Source organism: Boleophthalmus pectinirostris, unplaced genomic scaffold (genome assembly GCF_026225935.1).
Source record: "Boleophthalmus pectinirostris isolate CB_2022bp ecotype Guang Dong unplaced genomic scaffold, ASM2622593v1 HiC_scaffold_2, whole genome shotgun sequence".
In the NCBI taxonomy this organism is placed as follows: Eukaryota; Metazoa; Chordata; class Actinopteri; order Gobiiformes; family Gobiidae; genus Boleophthalmus; species Boleophthalmus pectinirostris.
This window is the reverse complement of record NW_026571152.1, coordinates 25,921,394-25,935,421: the sequence shown is the minus strand read 5'-3', so window position 1 is coordinate 25,935,421 and position 14,028 is coordinate 25,921,394. Positions and strand designations below refer to the sequence as shown.

General features: G+C 37.7%; 1 protein-coding gene across 1 annotated transcript in view; it reads left to right on the top strand.

Moving 5' to 3' along the window:
* The window catches only part of kiaa1549la (KIAA1549-like a), a 65,088-nt gene that overhangs the window by 37,806 nt on the left and 13,254 nt on the right, over nucleotides 1-14,028 (top strand). The window contains exons 11-12 of the mRNA XM_055155942.1: nucleotides 5,715-5,902; nucleotides 12,479-12,618. Of these exons, the coding sequence (XP_055011917.1) occupies nucleotides 5,715-5,902; nucleotides 12,479-12,618 (328 nt within the window). The remainder of the gene's footprint in view (nucleotides 1-5,714; nucleotides 5,903-12,478; nucleotides 12,619-14,028) is intronic.

Sequence of the window (14,028 nt, the reverse complement as noted above, 5' to 3'; positions counted from 1 at the left end):
ACTGGAATAAGTTTACTCAAAATTAATATTCACAATACGGTATCATTTCCACTACATGCATAGTTATTTCCCAACACTGATTACGATATGGGTGGATTCCGCACAGGTAGTAATCCATATTTCATTTGTTGATGTTTATTGGACGTGCTCCTATGTGACTGATTTCTCAAGGTCCTGAACTACTTTACATTTTGCTGCATCATAGCCCACCTGGCCCAGAGGAGGTTTATTTAACATCTTCCACCTCTAATGCTGTTTGTGCCTCATTTCAGATACACCGATTCTTTGGGAATCTTTCAGAAAGCACTTCAGCGTCCTCCCTGCTCTATCTGAATTTAAATCAATATGGTCGCCAGGGGAGTAGAGCATATCTTGTCCATCTGCTGCATCTCATCAGGGCTCTGTTGGCTGTAGCTCAAGTTAAAATTAGACGTCTGTGTGATAGGGCAAGTGGGGAAAATGAGTGTTTGTAATGGGCTAGTATGGCAGGTTATGACATATAAGTGATCAATGCTTTCCTGCCAGTCACCGTATGCCTATTGTAAAGTGTCTTAAAGGTCCTATATAACACAAAATTGACTCTTGTGAGCTTTAAGTCATGTTAGAATGTTGTTACCTCATCAAAAACATACCTAGAGTTATGTTTTGTTTCATTTGCACATGTGTAAGTAATTGTTTATTATTTGTCTGTTCACATATCCAAAGCTCAAAATGCTCTATTCCTCTTGTGATGTCACAAAGCTGTAGTTTTCAAGTCAACCTTAAGTTCAGTAGAGATCAGCAATTCCAGAGCTGAAATTATCCAAATTATTCTAGTTAAGGTATATGGAGTTTAAAAACGCAGTGGAGCACTTCCTGTATTATAACAAGACATTACAAAGTGGAAGAAAGAGGAAAGAAAAGAGTGTTTTCTTTTCGAGGAAAGAACCCAGTAGCCTGATTCATCAATCGGTTTCATTTCGCGGAAACATCTGACCTTGCAGCATTAGGATTCGTTCGCTTGCAGGTACTTTTTTTATTTAACCAATTGCTGCTATTTGGTCGTATCGTATGTAATGCGCCACTAACGGAGCTAACTTGTATATTAAACTTTTCCCAGCTCCCATAGGAAGAAAGGCAATAGTCTCTTTCCTTTTGATTATCAAACATTCCCTTTGTTCCAGCTTTAAATCCTCTTGCAATCTTGCAAACCGTCTAGTGTATTCTGATTCCTGACCTATTCACTGGAGAGAAATGAAATTGAGTGGAGGCACTAGGTGGCGCCAGCCTGGCTAAGAACTCAGTCTAAATTTGTAGGATTGTGAGTTAAACATATGGGAATGAAACAAAACACTACACAGCTCCAGGTATTTTTAGACCAGTTTTCAGTATTCTTGAGTGTTTTGCTTGCATAGTGAAACTGAATTTACCTTTTGGTTCATTAAGGTAACCTGAAAAATGTTTTAGAACAGTTGAGCTTTGACTTAATTGACTTAATTTATTTATAGCCATTAGCGCTGTGTGATTAAAGAGTACTGTCGGTGTCACTTTACACTCATGTTCAGATTATGAAACGCTAAAGGGAGACCAATTGAATCCTAATTGCCAAGAGTCTCATGGGAGCATTTGTGTGTGTGTGTGTGTGTGGGGGGGGGGGGTATCCCAGGGGAAAGTTGCAGTGGACCCTAACGATGGAAACTCATAAATTATCAGCCTTTTAAACCCAAGGAAAAGTGGTGTATATAGAATGTACAACCAAACATCACCCATAGTAACACTTAAACTTCACCTGTCACAGTAAGAAATTCTGAAGCACGATATTTTGCTCTCTACTATTGCAAATAAATTGTACACATGATATATTTTGAGTCCCCAAAAAATATTGTTCCAGCTTTCGTGTACTGAACGATAAGTCGATATAGTAATTATCGTGACAGGCCTAGCTTAACCAAAGCATTTTTTAACAGGTCTAGCTAGATCAGACAGGTACCTGGGCCCAATCTAAGCCTTTATTAAACCAAGCCGCTTGTGTGAGATGAAAGATGGTCATTGGTTAAGTCAACGTTGTCAGCAGTTACAGAGAGATGAGAAGGGTTCTGAGGAGGAGCAGAAGTAATTAGAAGAGAAGGATGTGCGCGAAGCAGAGGAGAGGACACAGCGTTATAAAAGAGCATCGTCGTGAAAGGCCACATGCTCATTTCAAGGTTATGGCCCTTGGTCATGTCATTTCTGAGAATCTATACCATTTTCCTGGATGACAGCCATTACCCATAAGCCACTGGATGATGTAACCGCTGTGTGCCAACCCGACCTCATGTGTTCACGGCAGAATTTATTGACTTTGTTGACTAAAATGCACCATAGCACTGCACTTATGTTATTGATCTGTAAAATTCACGTTCTGGACTAAAATCCATATAACCTTTTGTTAATACATTTTACTAACATTGTGCATTTTTTACCTTTTCTGTAAATATTTAAGAAATTCTATGTGGAAAATATGTAATCTAGATATGATTTGGTTTGTTGAACTGTTCAAATGACAAATACCCAGTCAAGTCATAATCCCACTAACCCCACTATTCACGAAAGCTTTACTGTAAAAATTATATTTGATAATTACGCAGCACTTGAGAAAATGACCTTCAGTTAGCCCATATTTGTATTACATAATATCTTTTAAAATAATAGAAATATTTCAAAGCAACAAACAAACACAATATACACAGTATAGACATTATAGGTTGTGTTCCCTATAGAATTTGATTGTATGTATTTAAATGGAGGTCAGGGTCCTATATAACTCAGTTTTATTTTATTGTTTGTTATTTTAAAACATATTTTTTCTTTTGTTGATTTATGGTGACAGACATTGAACTTTGTGCCAAGTTTTTTTTTCATGTGGATTGGCCCTGTAATTAGATGACAAATTACAGAGATATTAACCATAAATCTGGACAAAATATCAGCTATCTGACGGTCAAACAGCAATTTCTACCATAGATTCATGATCTGACCTCCAGTTCAGTTTAAACTACAGACATTCTAGTTATTTTTCACCTTACTAGTTTAGAAAAAAAACACCAATATTTAAATAGATTACATTGTACATATGTACATATTCTACACATATGTATGTGTAGAAAAAGCAAATTCCACTCTGCACATAGTTGAATCTGTAATATACTGTATATGTATCAGCTGTGAGCTGGAGACATCTGTCACAGTGAGGGACAGAAGGACACTGGACAAACTGCTCTCCATCATGGACACTCCTGCTCACTCACTGCACCAGACTGTAGAGGGTCAGAGAAGCTCCTACAGCTCCGCTCAAACACTGAGAGATACAGGACTACATTTATACCATACTTCAAACAACTGTACAACAACTCACCTTTACGTAACAGATAATACTCCCTACAACTGTACAAGAATGCACAATCATCATGTCATCTTTGCATGGTTTCTCCTTATGACTTCTTGTAGATAGCTGAAATATATTTGTATTACTATATTTATTTATTTTACTTATACATATACTGTACATTTGTATAATTATGCTCTTCCTATTTTTGTTATTATTTAGAATTTACTATTACCATTTATATTTTTGCCCTTTGTTATTATAATATTTTGTGATGTGTGAGTCCAAATAATTTCCCTTGTGGATTCATAAAGTCTGTCTAAGTCTAAGTGCATATATATATATATATATATATATTTTTTTTTTTTTTCCCATCGCATTTGAACCCAACTGTTGTCTGAGGGCTTTTGCGTCACCATGGGAATGCTACAGTGCCATGGGCGAGTTGCTGTTTGCAGTCCGCATACATCTTTCACATGCAGAGCCGCAGCTGTCACCATACATCACCTCAGTCCACACATGTGCGCACACCCTCCCACAGCCCATGTTTTTACGCTACTGGAGATTTCTATGTATGTTAGCATGTACGCATCTGTTAGCTCAACTCTTCTATGGCACCATACTGTGTACAAAAAAATGAATTATTAACATGGACGTTGGATGCTTCCTTACCTCGCATGCACTGCCAATTCAGCGCACATCATCAAACGCATTAGGCATCCCATTTTAGAGTGTTCCCAAAATAGAAAAGGGGGGATGGATTAGAGTTGGGTCTGCGCTGTTGTGTAACTGGAGTGAGATCTTAGCCCAGTTATCTCAGTTGCTTAAATTAAAAGGCATTTAACCACCCAAAGAGCTAAGTGAGGTCTTGCAAACTTAAGTGGATTTGTATTTTTTTAATGTTACTTCTTTATACCCAAGCTGCAAACTTCAAAGGTGCTTGTAATCTTCATTCTGGAGCATGAGGATATAAAAGTCCGGGTCCATCCAATTACCTTTATCTGTAATGAAGACGTGTCCACTTCAGGCGCTTTAGAAAGGCTTACGTCTGCTGTCCTTTTGGTCAAATGTGTTTAAGATATTCATTGGAGTGGTGATCATTTGTATTGTCTTCTGTGCAACTACAGCACATCTTGTTTGTTTTTTTACGCACACACCAAGGAAAAAAGAAACCACATGACCAGCATAGATGTAGCTACATGTTACCTGGTCAGCCAGAACCACACACTTTGACAAAACTTTACAACTTTACATGTAAAAAAAGGGGGAAAAAAGCAAAGAGGACTGAGAAACCATGTCAATTTTTACATAATCAACAATAGAAGCACCCAGAGGTGGGACCAAGTCATTGTTTTGCAAGTCTCAAGTAAATCTCAAGCTTTGACCTCAAGTCTGAGTCAAGTCCCAAGTCAAATACAGTCAAGTCCAAGTCGAGTCTCGAGTCACTGGCCCATAAGTCAAAGTCAAGTCCCAGTCGTCTGCTTTGAGCTTCAAGTCATTTCAAGTCTTTAAACCAAAATACCAAATATAGCTCAGATTTTTCAATTAACTAACTTGTACTTAAAAATATTATAGTATATTTATATATGAGTATTTATAGATTATATAAGAGTTGTAGAAATGTAAATTTTTCTTTTTTAAATGTTTTAAGAAGATCTTAGTGTGAATCATTACGGTCAGAATAGAAAGAATTCAGATTTAAAAGTGCTTTTCAATTCTTCTGAAGTCACAGGCCTCAAGTCCGAGTCCAGTCCCAAGTCACTGACCTTCAAGTCCAAGTCGAGTCCCAAGTCTTAGTCCATTTTATCAAGTCAAGTCTCAAGTCCTAAAAATAGTGTCCTAAGTCTGACTCAAGTCCAAGTCATGACTTGCAAGTCCCACCTTTGGAAGCACCAAACTATTACTTATCTCGGGTAAAAAAATATTTTTGTATATTAAGTTCTGAATGTTATGAGAATTTTGTGGAGAAGATGTCATCTGCATTTGAGAGGCACATGCTATAAATTAACGGCTGTGGTTGGATCGTCTCAAGTTTGGATGGAGGATTTTCACGCTTTATTATCTGGTCCCTTATGGATTCAAGCAGATTGCAGAAGGGACTGGCTGGTCAGGCAAACAGTTATGCAGGGTTGAACTGTTTTTGAAAGGAGTTAAATTCAGCATTATCATGGTTGCGTTCTGTCATTGATACCAAGAAATGTGGTGTTGTTCATGATAATGACTACTGAAATACATCAAACATATACCATCTTTATGTTAGTTTTTTTATTTGTTTTTCCTGCTTCTTGTGGTGTGCTCATTGCTCATTGCACACAATAATTACAAGATTACTATTTGTTAACATTAATCAAAACCTGTTCTTTTTCCACAGCCTGTCCAGGGGTTTGACTACGCTAAAAAGCACTTGGGTCGTACAGATGATGCTGTTTCAGTGACAAAAGAGACGCTGGTGCTGGGTCTCCCTGTGAGAGACGCTCCTCTGTCCATGTCTCTAGACAAGAAGGTGCTCCAGGACGGGACGGGCGGCAAGAGACCCCCATCGACAGACATCAAAGGAGGGTATGGAAGTTATATTGCTCTTTGGTCATTTCTGTTTTAACTGACCTCAACTAACTATTTAATGTTATTGGTATTTCTCAAGGTATCAATAAAAACATAGCACTTAAGCCTGTGGGAAGGGAGAGTCTTTCTGAATGTGGTGTGTTAAAACTTAAAGCCAAAAAGTTCTAAAGCAACTTTGTGCCATTTTTTGTTTCATAGGCCCAGTTATTAATTAATGAATTACAAATTATTTTCAGTCAGCACATAATATCAGCTGACGGTGACTGAATCCTGACCTGACCTCCAGCTCAGTTTAAACTACAGGCATTGTAGTTATTTTTCACCTTACAACTTCAGAAAAATACATAAATATTTAAATACATAAACATTTTTACGTTATGGCTTTGGCCACATATTGTAGAAAAAGCAAATTCCACTCTGCACATAGTTGAATCTGTAATACTTTTTTCTGCTTTGCCTTTGAACCTTTGAACAAAATCAATATATAAAATGTCTTTCTGAATGTGCTGTGTTAAAACAGGTTTCTCTTCACAAACACTATTAAAGACTGAACATACTGTATCCTGCAGAGAGCTGTTACACTTTAAGCCACACAGTTCTAAAGCAACTGTTTTAGTGAGCGAACAAGACGGAGACAAAGCCCGAGCTTTAGAGGCGTGCGGTCTCTGACATGAGAGTCTGTTTGAGAGTGTCTGAGCTAAACCACACAGAAGCCCAGTGCAAGCAGAGCACAGTCAGGCAGATTGATGTGATCTGAACATAAGTCCTGTGTTAACGAGGAGCTCCTGAAGATACACATAAATATGTCTGCCTCACAACTGCTCTGATGCCAGATTCAAAAATCATCAAAGAGCGAGAACGGTGAGCATTAAAATAAATAACTCACAATGACTTTACACTCCGCAGCTTTCTCAGGTGTCTGGATCCAGTGTCCTTTTGGGATCACAGCTCCTTCTGTCTCAGTTATACAGTAATAAGATAATAAACTGCACAACTGAAGACTCAACACATAATTATGTTTTAACGAACCATTTAATTGCCGCTATTTTGTTGTGAGACAATAGCAAACTCACTGTGAAACACAAAGATGAGATCACCTCCTGCCATATTAACCAGTGTCTTTGAATATTTCTGGGACAGGACCTAAGTGTCTGACCTTAGTGTCTCTCACTGTGGAGGCACAACACTGAGCTGCCTGCCCTGGCTCATAATAATGCCCAGTCCAATATTTATGACCATGTGCAGCACTGACCACTGCACAATAACAATACAACCCTATTGCTGCTGTTTGGAGTTGACATATTTGAGCATTTTAAGTTACTTATGCTTTTGTACAAAACGCTGACTCAAAACTTTTGCCCATATCACAGAAAGTATCCATAGTAAATCTCTAGCAGTTGCTTGTAAATGTCTAAAAGTTTATGGTTATATTTCATCAGCTGAAAATAATAGCTCAAGTGTAGGAAATGTACCCAATTTCACAAAGCCACAAAGAAAATGACCTTGTTAATTTTCCAGGAACAAAAAATATTTTAATATCACATTTCATTTTTGTAAATGTGACTGAATACTGACAGTGCAGTGCTTATTATGATTAATGGATGGTTGGATCTTGCTTCCATAGATACAAAACAACACTGTGAAACTGAGCTAAATTACTGTCTCTGCTGTTATACCCTATGACTGTTTGCCACATAATGAAAGAAACCATGCTCTAAACTTCACCCCAAAGACTTCTGCTCTGCTCCAGCCAACTGTGACATGTTTTCCCAAGAATATTCGGAATCAGAAATGAGATTCCTCCTCTCTTAAAATGCAAATGTGGACACTCACTACAAAGCCCTGTATTTACACCGCTGTAACTGACATGAATGGGGGCAGGATTAGCTGTGCTCAGCTTCTGGGGGATGATAAACACATGTATATTTAGAAGGTTGGCTGGATGCAGCTTTGCTTGAGGGAGCGGCACTGATCACAGATTTAAAAGCTGCTGTGAGGGGCTGCGCTCACATTTCTTATAAGAGATGTTTGAATGTGGCGAATCGGGATATTCAGACACATGTACTTACAACAATTACACAATTAGCACTTTGAGCTTTGCAAAAAGAATTGTAGACACAAATAATTGCAAAAACAAAATGTTTTGTGTTACAGAATGAAAAAAATTATGAGCTCACATTTAGCCATTTAAAGGTGCATTGCGTAACTTTTTTTGGAAGAGTCCATCATCCACTGGACTCCATGTAGATGTTATTGTTTTTTCTTGGAATGTTTTACAGTTTGGCTTTATCTCCATAGAGACAAACAGACCTCATTACCAGGCCAAATTACAGGTCAGATCTGTAGAGAAGTGCCCCCTCATGTTAATAATGCATGGGTTTTGCAGTAGTTTTGAGAAAATAAAACACCCATAACTGACTAAATAAAAGATATATTTGTTGAATGCCATACTGTGGAACATCCCAGGCAAATCAATAAAATCACCATGGAGACAAGCAGATGGCAGACCCTCTAACAGAAAAGTTACACAGTGCACCTTTAAGACGTCTCTAAAATAATAAATTTTTATAAATCAATTAAATAATAGAATAATAATTCATTTGAAATATATAGAAGATACTTTTATTTTAGTCAGACATGAAAAAAATAGTCTTCACATAAAATAGTTATGGGAGTTATTCTTTTTTACCCCCTACCACTTCTCTTTGTGTGTCTGAAGTAAAAAGTGAACAGAAATATAGCCAGCTTTCAGACTCTTACAAATTATTAGCTTGTCGTTAGCAGACTTGTGTAAATCACATATTCACTTTTGATCATATTTAGATGAAGTTCTTGCGTTTGCCTCCTGCTAATTCTGAAGATTGGTCTTTTGTCTCAACACAAAGCCTCATCATTTTTGCCTCATTTGAAACTGCTTGTTTGTTTTGAACATGTAACAAGTGGAACAGCTTTCAGAACCACTGCAATTATCCCAGCACATTATTCACTTGTGTGTGGAGCATAAGAAAAGTGCAGCCTGAATGCTAATCTCAAGGCCTCAAGCTGTGTACAAGAATATCAGAAGTGTGCAGAAAATGTATTGAGTATATATGATTCGCCTCAGTATGTTATGGGCGAGGACACTGTTTGTTTTCCATTGTCTACCAACTGTGAAGTGAAAGCATGTCTTCAAGTACAGAGGTGTACTGTTGTGGTATTTTGAGGGAGTAGTAGATACTTATTTAATGAGCCAATATCACTCTTTTTCTGATCTATTTTATAATGTTTCCTCATCAAAAACAGAAGTTGTGTTTTGTTTCATTCATTTTCTTTAACACACAAATCCTGCATAATTACATTATTATTTTCTCTTTAACAAAAACACTCTGTTCTACCTTGTGATGTCATGTGGTAATACAGGAAGTGTTTTTAAATGCCATACACCTTCACTAGAATCATTTGGAGAATATCTGCTCTGGAATTGCTGATCTCTATTGAACTAAAGGTAAAAGGTAGCTGTTAACTTGAAAACTATTCATGACAAAAACAAACAAAAAAAACTTTAAAAATTTCATGACATCAGAAGGTGGAACAGAGCATTTTGAGCTTTGGAGATGTAGACAGACTCAGGATTATTCAAACATACAAACAATAAAACAATAAAACTGTTTTTGATGAGGTAACAACATTATAACATTGTTTAAAGCTCACAAGTAGATGTGGGACCAAGTCATTGGTTTGGAAGTCTCAAGTAAGTCTCAAGTCTTTGACCTCAAGTCCGAGTCAAGTCTAAGTCAAATACAGGCAAGTCCAAGTCAAGTCTCGAGTCACTGGCCCATAAGTCCAAGTCAAGTCCAAGTCGTCTGCTTTGAGCTTCAAGTCATTTCAAGTCTTTAAACCAAAGTACCAAATATATCTTAGATTTTTGCAATTTATATGAATTTTAAACTAAACTGTACTTTAAAATGGTTTATTTAGATATGAGTATTTATATAAGAGTTGTAGAAATGTTTTTTTTTTTTTTCTTGTCAAGATCTTTATGAATCATTACGGTTAGAATAGAAAGTCTTCTCAAGTCACAGGGCTCAAGTCTAAGTCAATCCCCGAGTCACTGGCCTTCAAGTCCAAGTCGAGTCCCAAGTCTTTATGTATTTTATCAACTCAAGTCTCATGTCCTAAAAATAGTGATTTGAGAGCAAGTCACGACTTCCAAGTCCCCACCTCTGCTCACAAGAGTCAATTTTGCGTAATACAGGACATTTTAAATATTTTGTTGCTCTTAACACACAGTGCATACATCAATTAAAATAACTAAAAAGAGAAACCATGTACTTTCCCAGATATACATTATATACATTAGTCACATAGCCTGATTCAAGATGACTTGACCGTACATTGACTGCTTCTGCCCTTGCAGACCAGTGTGAAATACCCCGCGGCTCTCTTTCTTCTCCATCTCTCTCACCATCTCTCTCTGTATCTCTCTCTCTGTATCTCTCTCTCTCTCTCTGTATCTTTCATTCTCTTTCTCCTCCTCTCTCTATCCTCTCTATCCTATCTCTATCTCTTGTTCCTGCCGCCACCTGTAGACTAGCCTGTCATTTTGAGACACGGTTGTATCTTACATGCCCACAGGCTTTCTATGTTTGTCCACAACTAGATTCACGGATTTGGAGTGGAAGGGCAGTGAGTGACCAGAATACATGTATTTTCCACTGAATATAAACACACTTAGGGTTGCATTTGTCTAAATAAATTCCTGCTTGACTAAAGACTTGCCCAGAGCAGTCATTACTTGATAAAAGAGGGCATGATGTAGTGCGTAAGACTATATATAAGACTGTCCTATATTGCACAAAATGACTCTTGTGAACTTTTAGCCATGTTATAATGCTGATACCTCCTCAAAAACATTATTAGTCTGTCTACATCTCAAAAGCTCAAAATGCTCTGTTTAAATTTGTGAAGTCCTGTAGTGGTAGTTTTCAAGTCTTCAAGTTAATAGTTTCCTTTTACGTTTAGATTAGAAAATTGACAATTCAGGGCTGAAATCATCCAAATGATTCTAGACAAGGTGTGTGGAGTTTAAAAACAAAGTTGAGCACTTCTTGTATTACCGCATGGCATCACAAGGTGGAACAGAGTGTTTTCTGTTTGAGAGAAGAACTCTGCCTAAATATGCAGGGTTTGTGTGTTAAACATGTGTGATTTTTTTATTTATTTAAAGGAATAGTCCGGAAATTTGGACATAGGACCTCATTTCCTAGTGAGCCAGAGTGTTGGAGATGTGTGGAGACACTTTTTAAAATATTCCATCCAGTCCTTGTATTTGCAGAGGTCGCTGGTGCTAGGTTAGTGCGTAACAATGGCCATAGTTAGCCTGCCACTAAAAACAGTAAAAAAGTAAAACCAACCTTGCATTTGAAGGATTTATGTCTGAGCAGAAGCAAAGTAAAATTCCACTGCTGCTGCTGAAAAAATAGTCCCTCAACATGCGACGATTCATGCGATGCAAGGTTAGTTTTATTTCAAACATTATTCTATGAACACAGACATTCACATCGACAGTCTGGCATAAAAATAGATTTGCTTCGGGTGTTTTGTGGAGCAGGTAAGACTGTTTTTAGTGGCAGGATAACTATGGCCATTGTTACGCACTAGCCTAGCACCAGTGACCTCTGTAAATACAAGGACCGAATGGAATATTTAAAAAAGTGTCATACGGTATATATGACCCCAGCTCCACTCACAAGATGCAATAATAATGATGCATACAGAGAAATACTATTGAATTTCATGATGTAAAAAGGCAGATTAAATTTACTATTTACTACCAAAACTCACAATGATCAAAAACGTATCTAAACGTATTGTGTGTTATTTCATTCACACCTGTTTAACACACAGACCCTGCATATTTTTGCAAATTGAAAACACTGTTCCACCTTGTGATGTCATGTGGTAATACAGAAAGTGCATTTTTAAACTCCATACATATTTACTTCAGACCTGAAATTTTCAACCTCTATTGAACAACAGGTAAAAGGTCGCTGTTGACTTGAAAACTACCACTACATGACATCACAAGGTGGAACAGAGCATTTTGAGCTTTGGAGTTGTAGATAGACTAATAATAAAGTGAACGAAACAAAATACAACTCCAGGTATGTTTTTGATGAGTTAACAACATTCTAACATGACTTAAAGCTCACAAGAATCAATTTTGTGTAATGTAGGACCTTTTAAAGTTGACAAAAGTAATTTGTTTAAGCTCTTGTTTAAGATATTTCAGTTATATGACTATTGATCTAGCCTGTCTTACGTGCAAATTGAGATGTCATATGCGTTTTGAATCCATTCTTAAACATTTCAAGTCCCTTTTGTGCAGTGGAAGTACACGCTTATTCTTTTGGCATACACATGTTTAGATATTGAAAATGCTTTTGTACCGGTGTTATGGACACTTTGAAGGATTACAATAATTCTCCATAATGATGTGTTGGTGCCAGCGTTGTTCTTTGTGTACATGCCCAGACTCACAAACCCTCTCCTGTCCTCTTTTCCCCTCTGTCTCTGTTGCTATGGCTACTACAGACGGTTGCCAAGCGAAGAGGACGGCTCCGTCTCGAGTAATGGCTCTGGGAAACTGAACACCAGCAAGAGCTCCTCAGCCCGCAGAACCACCAACGGTAGCATCAGCAAGAGCGCCAAAGAGGAGCTGCACAAGAGGAGCGGTGAGGAAAAGATTAGGAGATTATGTGCAGAGAAAGGCCTGCCAGGAAAAGGACTGGCACAGTACATAAACCCCAAACAGAGAAGAGAAGGAGGCAGGATTGTAAACTATCATATCAGGAATCAGGGTGCAAGAATATAAGATACAGAGTCAACATCACTGATTTTTTATTGAGAAATGTAAAAGTTATTTAACCACAGTACAGTTACCAAGTCCAGGAATCAAACCCAGTACCTTTTTGTTTTCAGACCTAATTATAGATTGTATAATAGAAGTGGATTAAGGGAGTGTGACATCACCCATAGCGTTCGGTTGCAACCAAATGAAGCTCAACGAGGTTAGCAGTTACAGCGGTTAATGTGCATAATCTACAATCTACCATATTTGGAAATCCAAAGAGCCAGTGAGTAACTAGGGGGGCACTTAGCCATGCTGTCAATCCTTGTTGCTGTCCTGTTGGGAGCGATCTAACACGAAACAGGCACCGGATTGGTTCATACCTTAATTTAGGGACAAAATAGTGAAATAAAAAGATCAGGCTCATGTAGAGCGGGTTAAAACGAACATTTTATGACCAAATGATGAGTCTAACAGCAGCAGTTACAGAGAGAGGGGTGAAAAATTAGGAGTCATTTGCAATCAGAGCTCAAAAGTCCCACTCCCTTGCCCACTTCCTATTTGGAACAAGGTGGTTTAAACATTAGTTATGTCCATTTTTATATACGGTCTGTATTCTGACAGCCCGAACACAATGCTAACAGCTTGATACTCTCATCAGCTAGTTGTTTTATTGACAACCAAAACTACTCAAACAGATCTTTTTCACTGAGTGTCAAAAAGACTAAAAGTTTCCATTGACAATTTGACAAGCTTTAAACCAATATCATATGTTCTGAGGGGTTTGTAAAATACTGTTAAAGATAACTCCTGCAATGGTGAAAGTCTGTGTTTCTGTCTATAACACAGTTTTTAGGATGGAAGGAGTTTCTTTTCTGAGTGCTGATTCATGATATCAAGTGAATGTGGAGCTGAATCACTGTGATACAAGGAAGTGGGAGGAGAATGTACAGACAGTGGTGACAGTGGCCAGCCACATTTGCACCTGTACAGCTCAGAGCATACGGTCCTGTATTAGTGCGATGACTCACTGGAAAATGTGTGAGATTCAGACAGATTTTCACAAGGGAAAAATACAGAAAGTCAAGGACACAGTGTGATTTCTGTTTTTCTTATGGCTATGATGTGATATCTTTACTATGGATGTTTCATAGTTATTCTGCTGATTCACTGAAGGCGAATAGTCTAGTCATGTACTGACAACCCAGTGATTTCTTTGAGAGCTTATTATAACACCAAAACTGAAACAATGTTAAGAATACCATGTCATACTGACTTATCGTTCAGTATATGA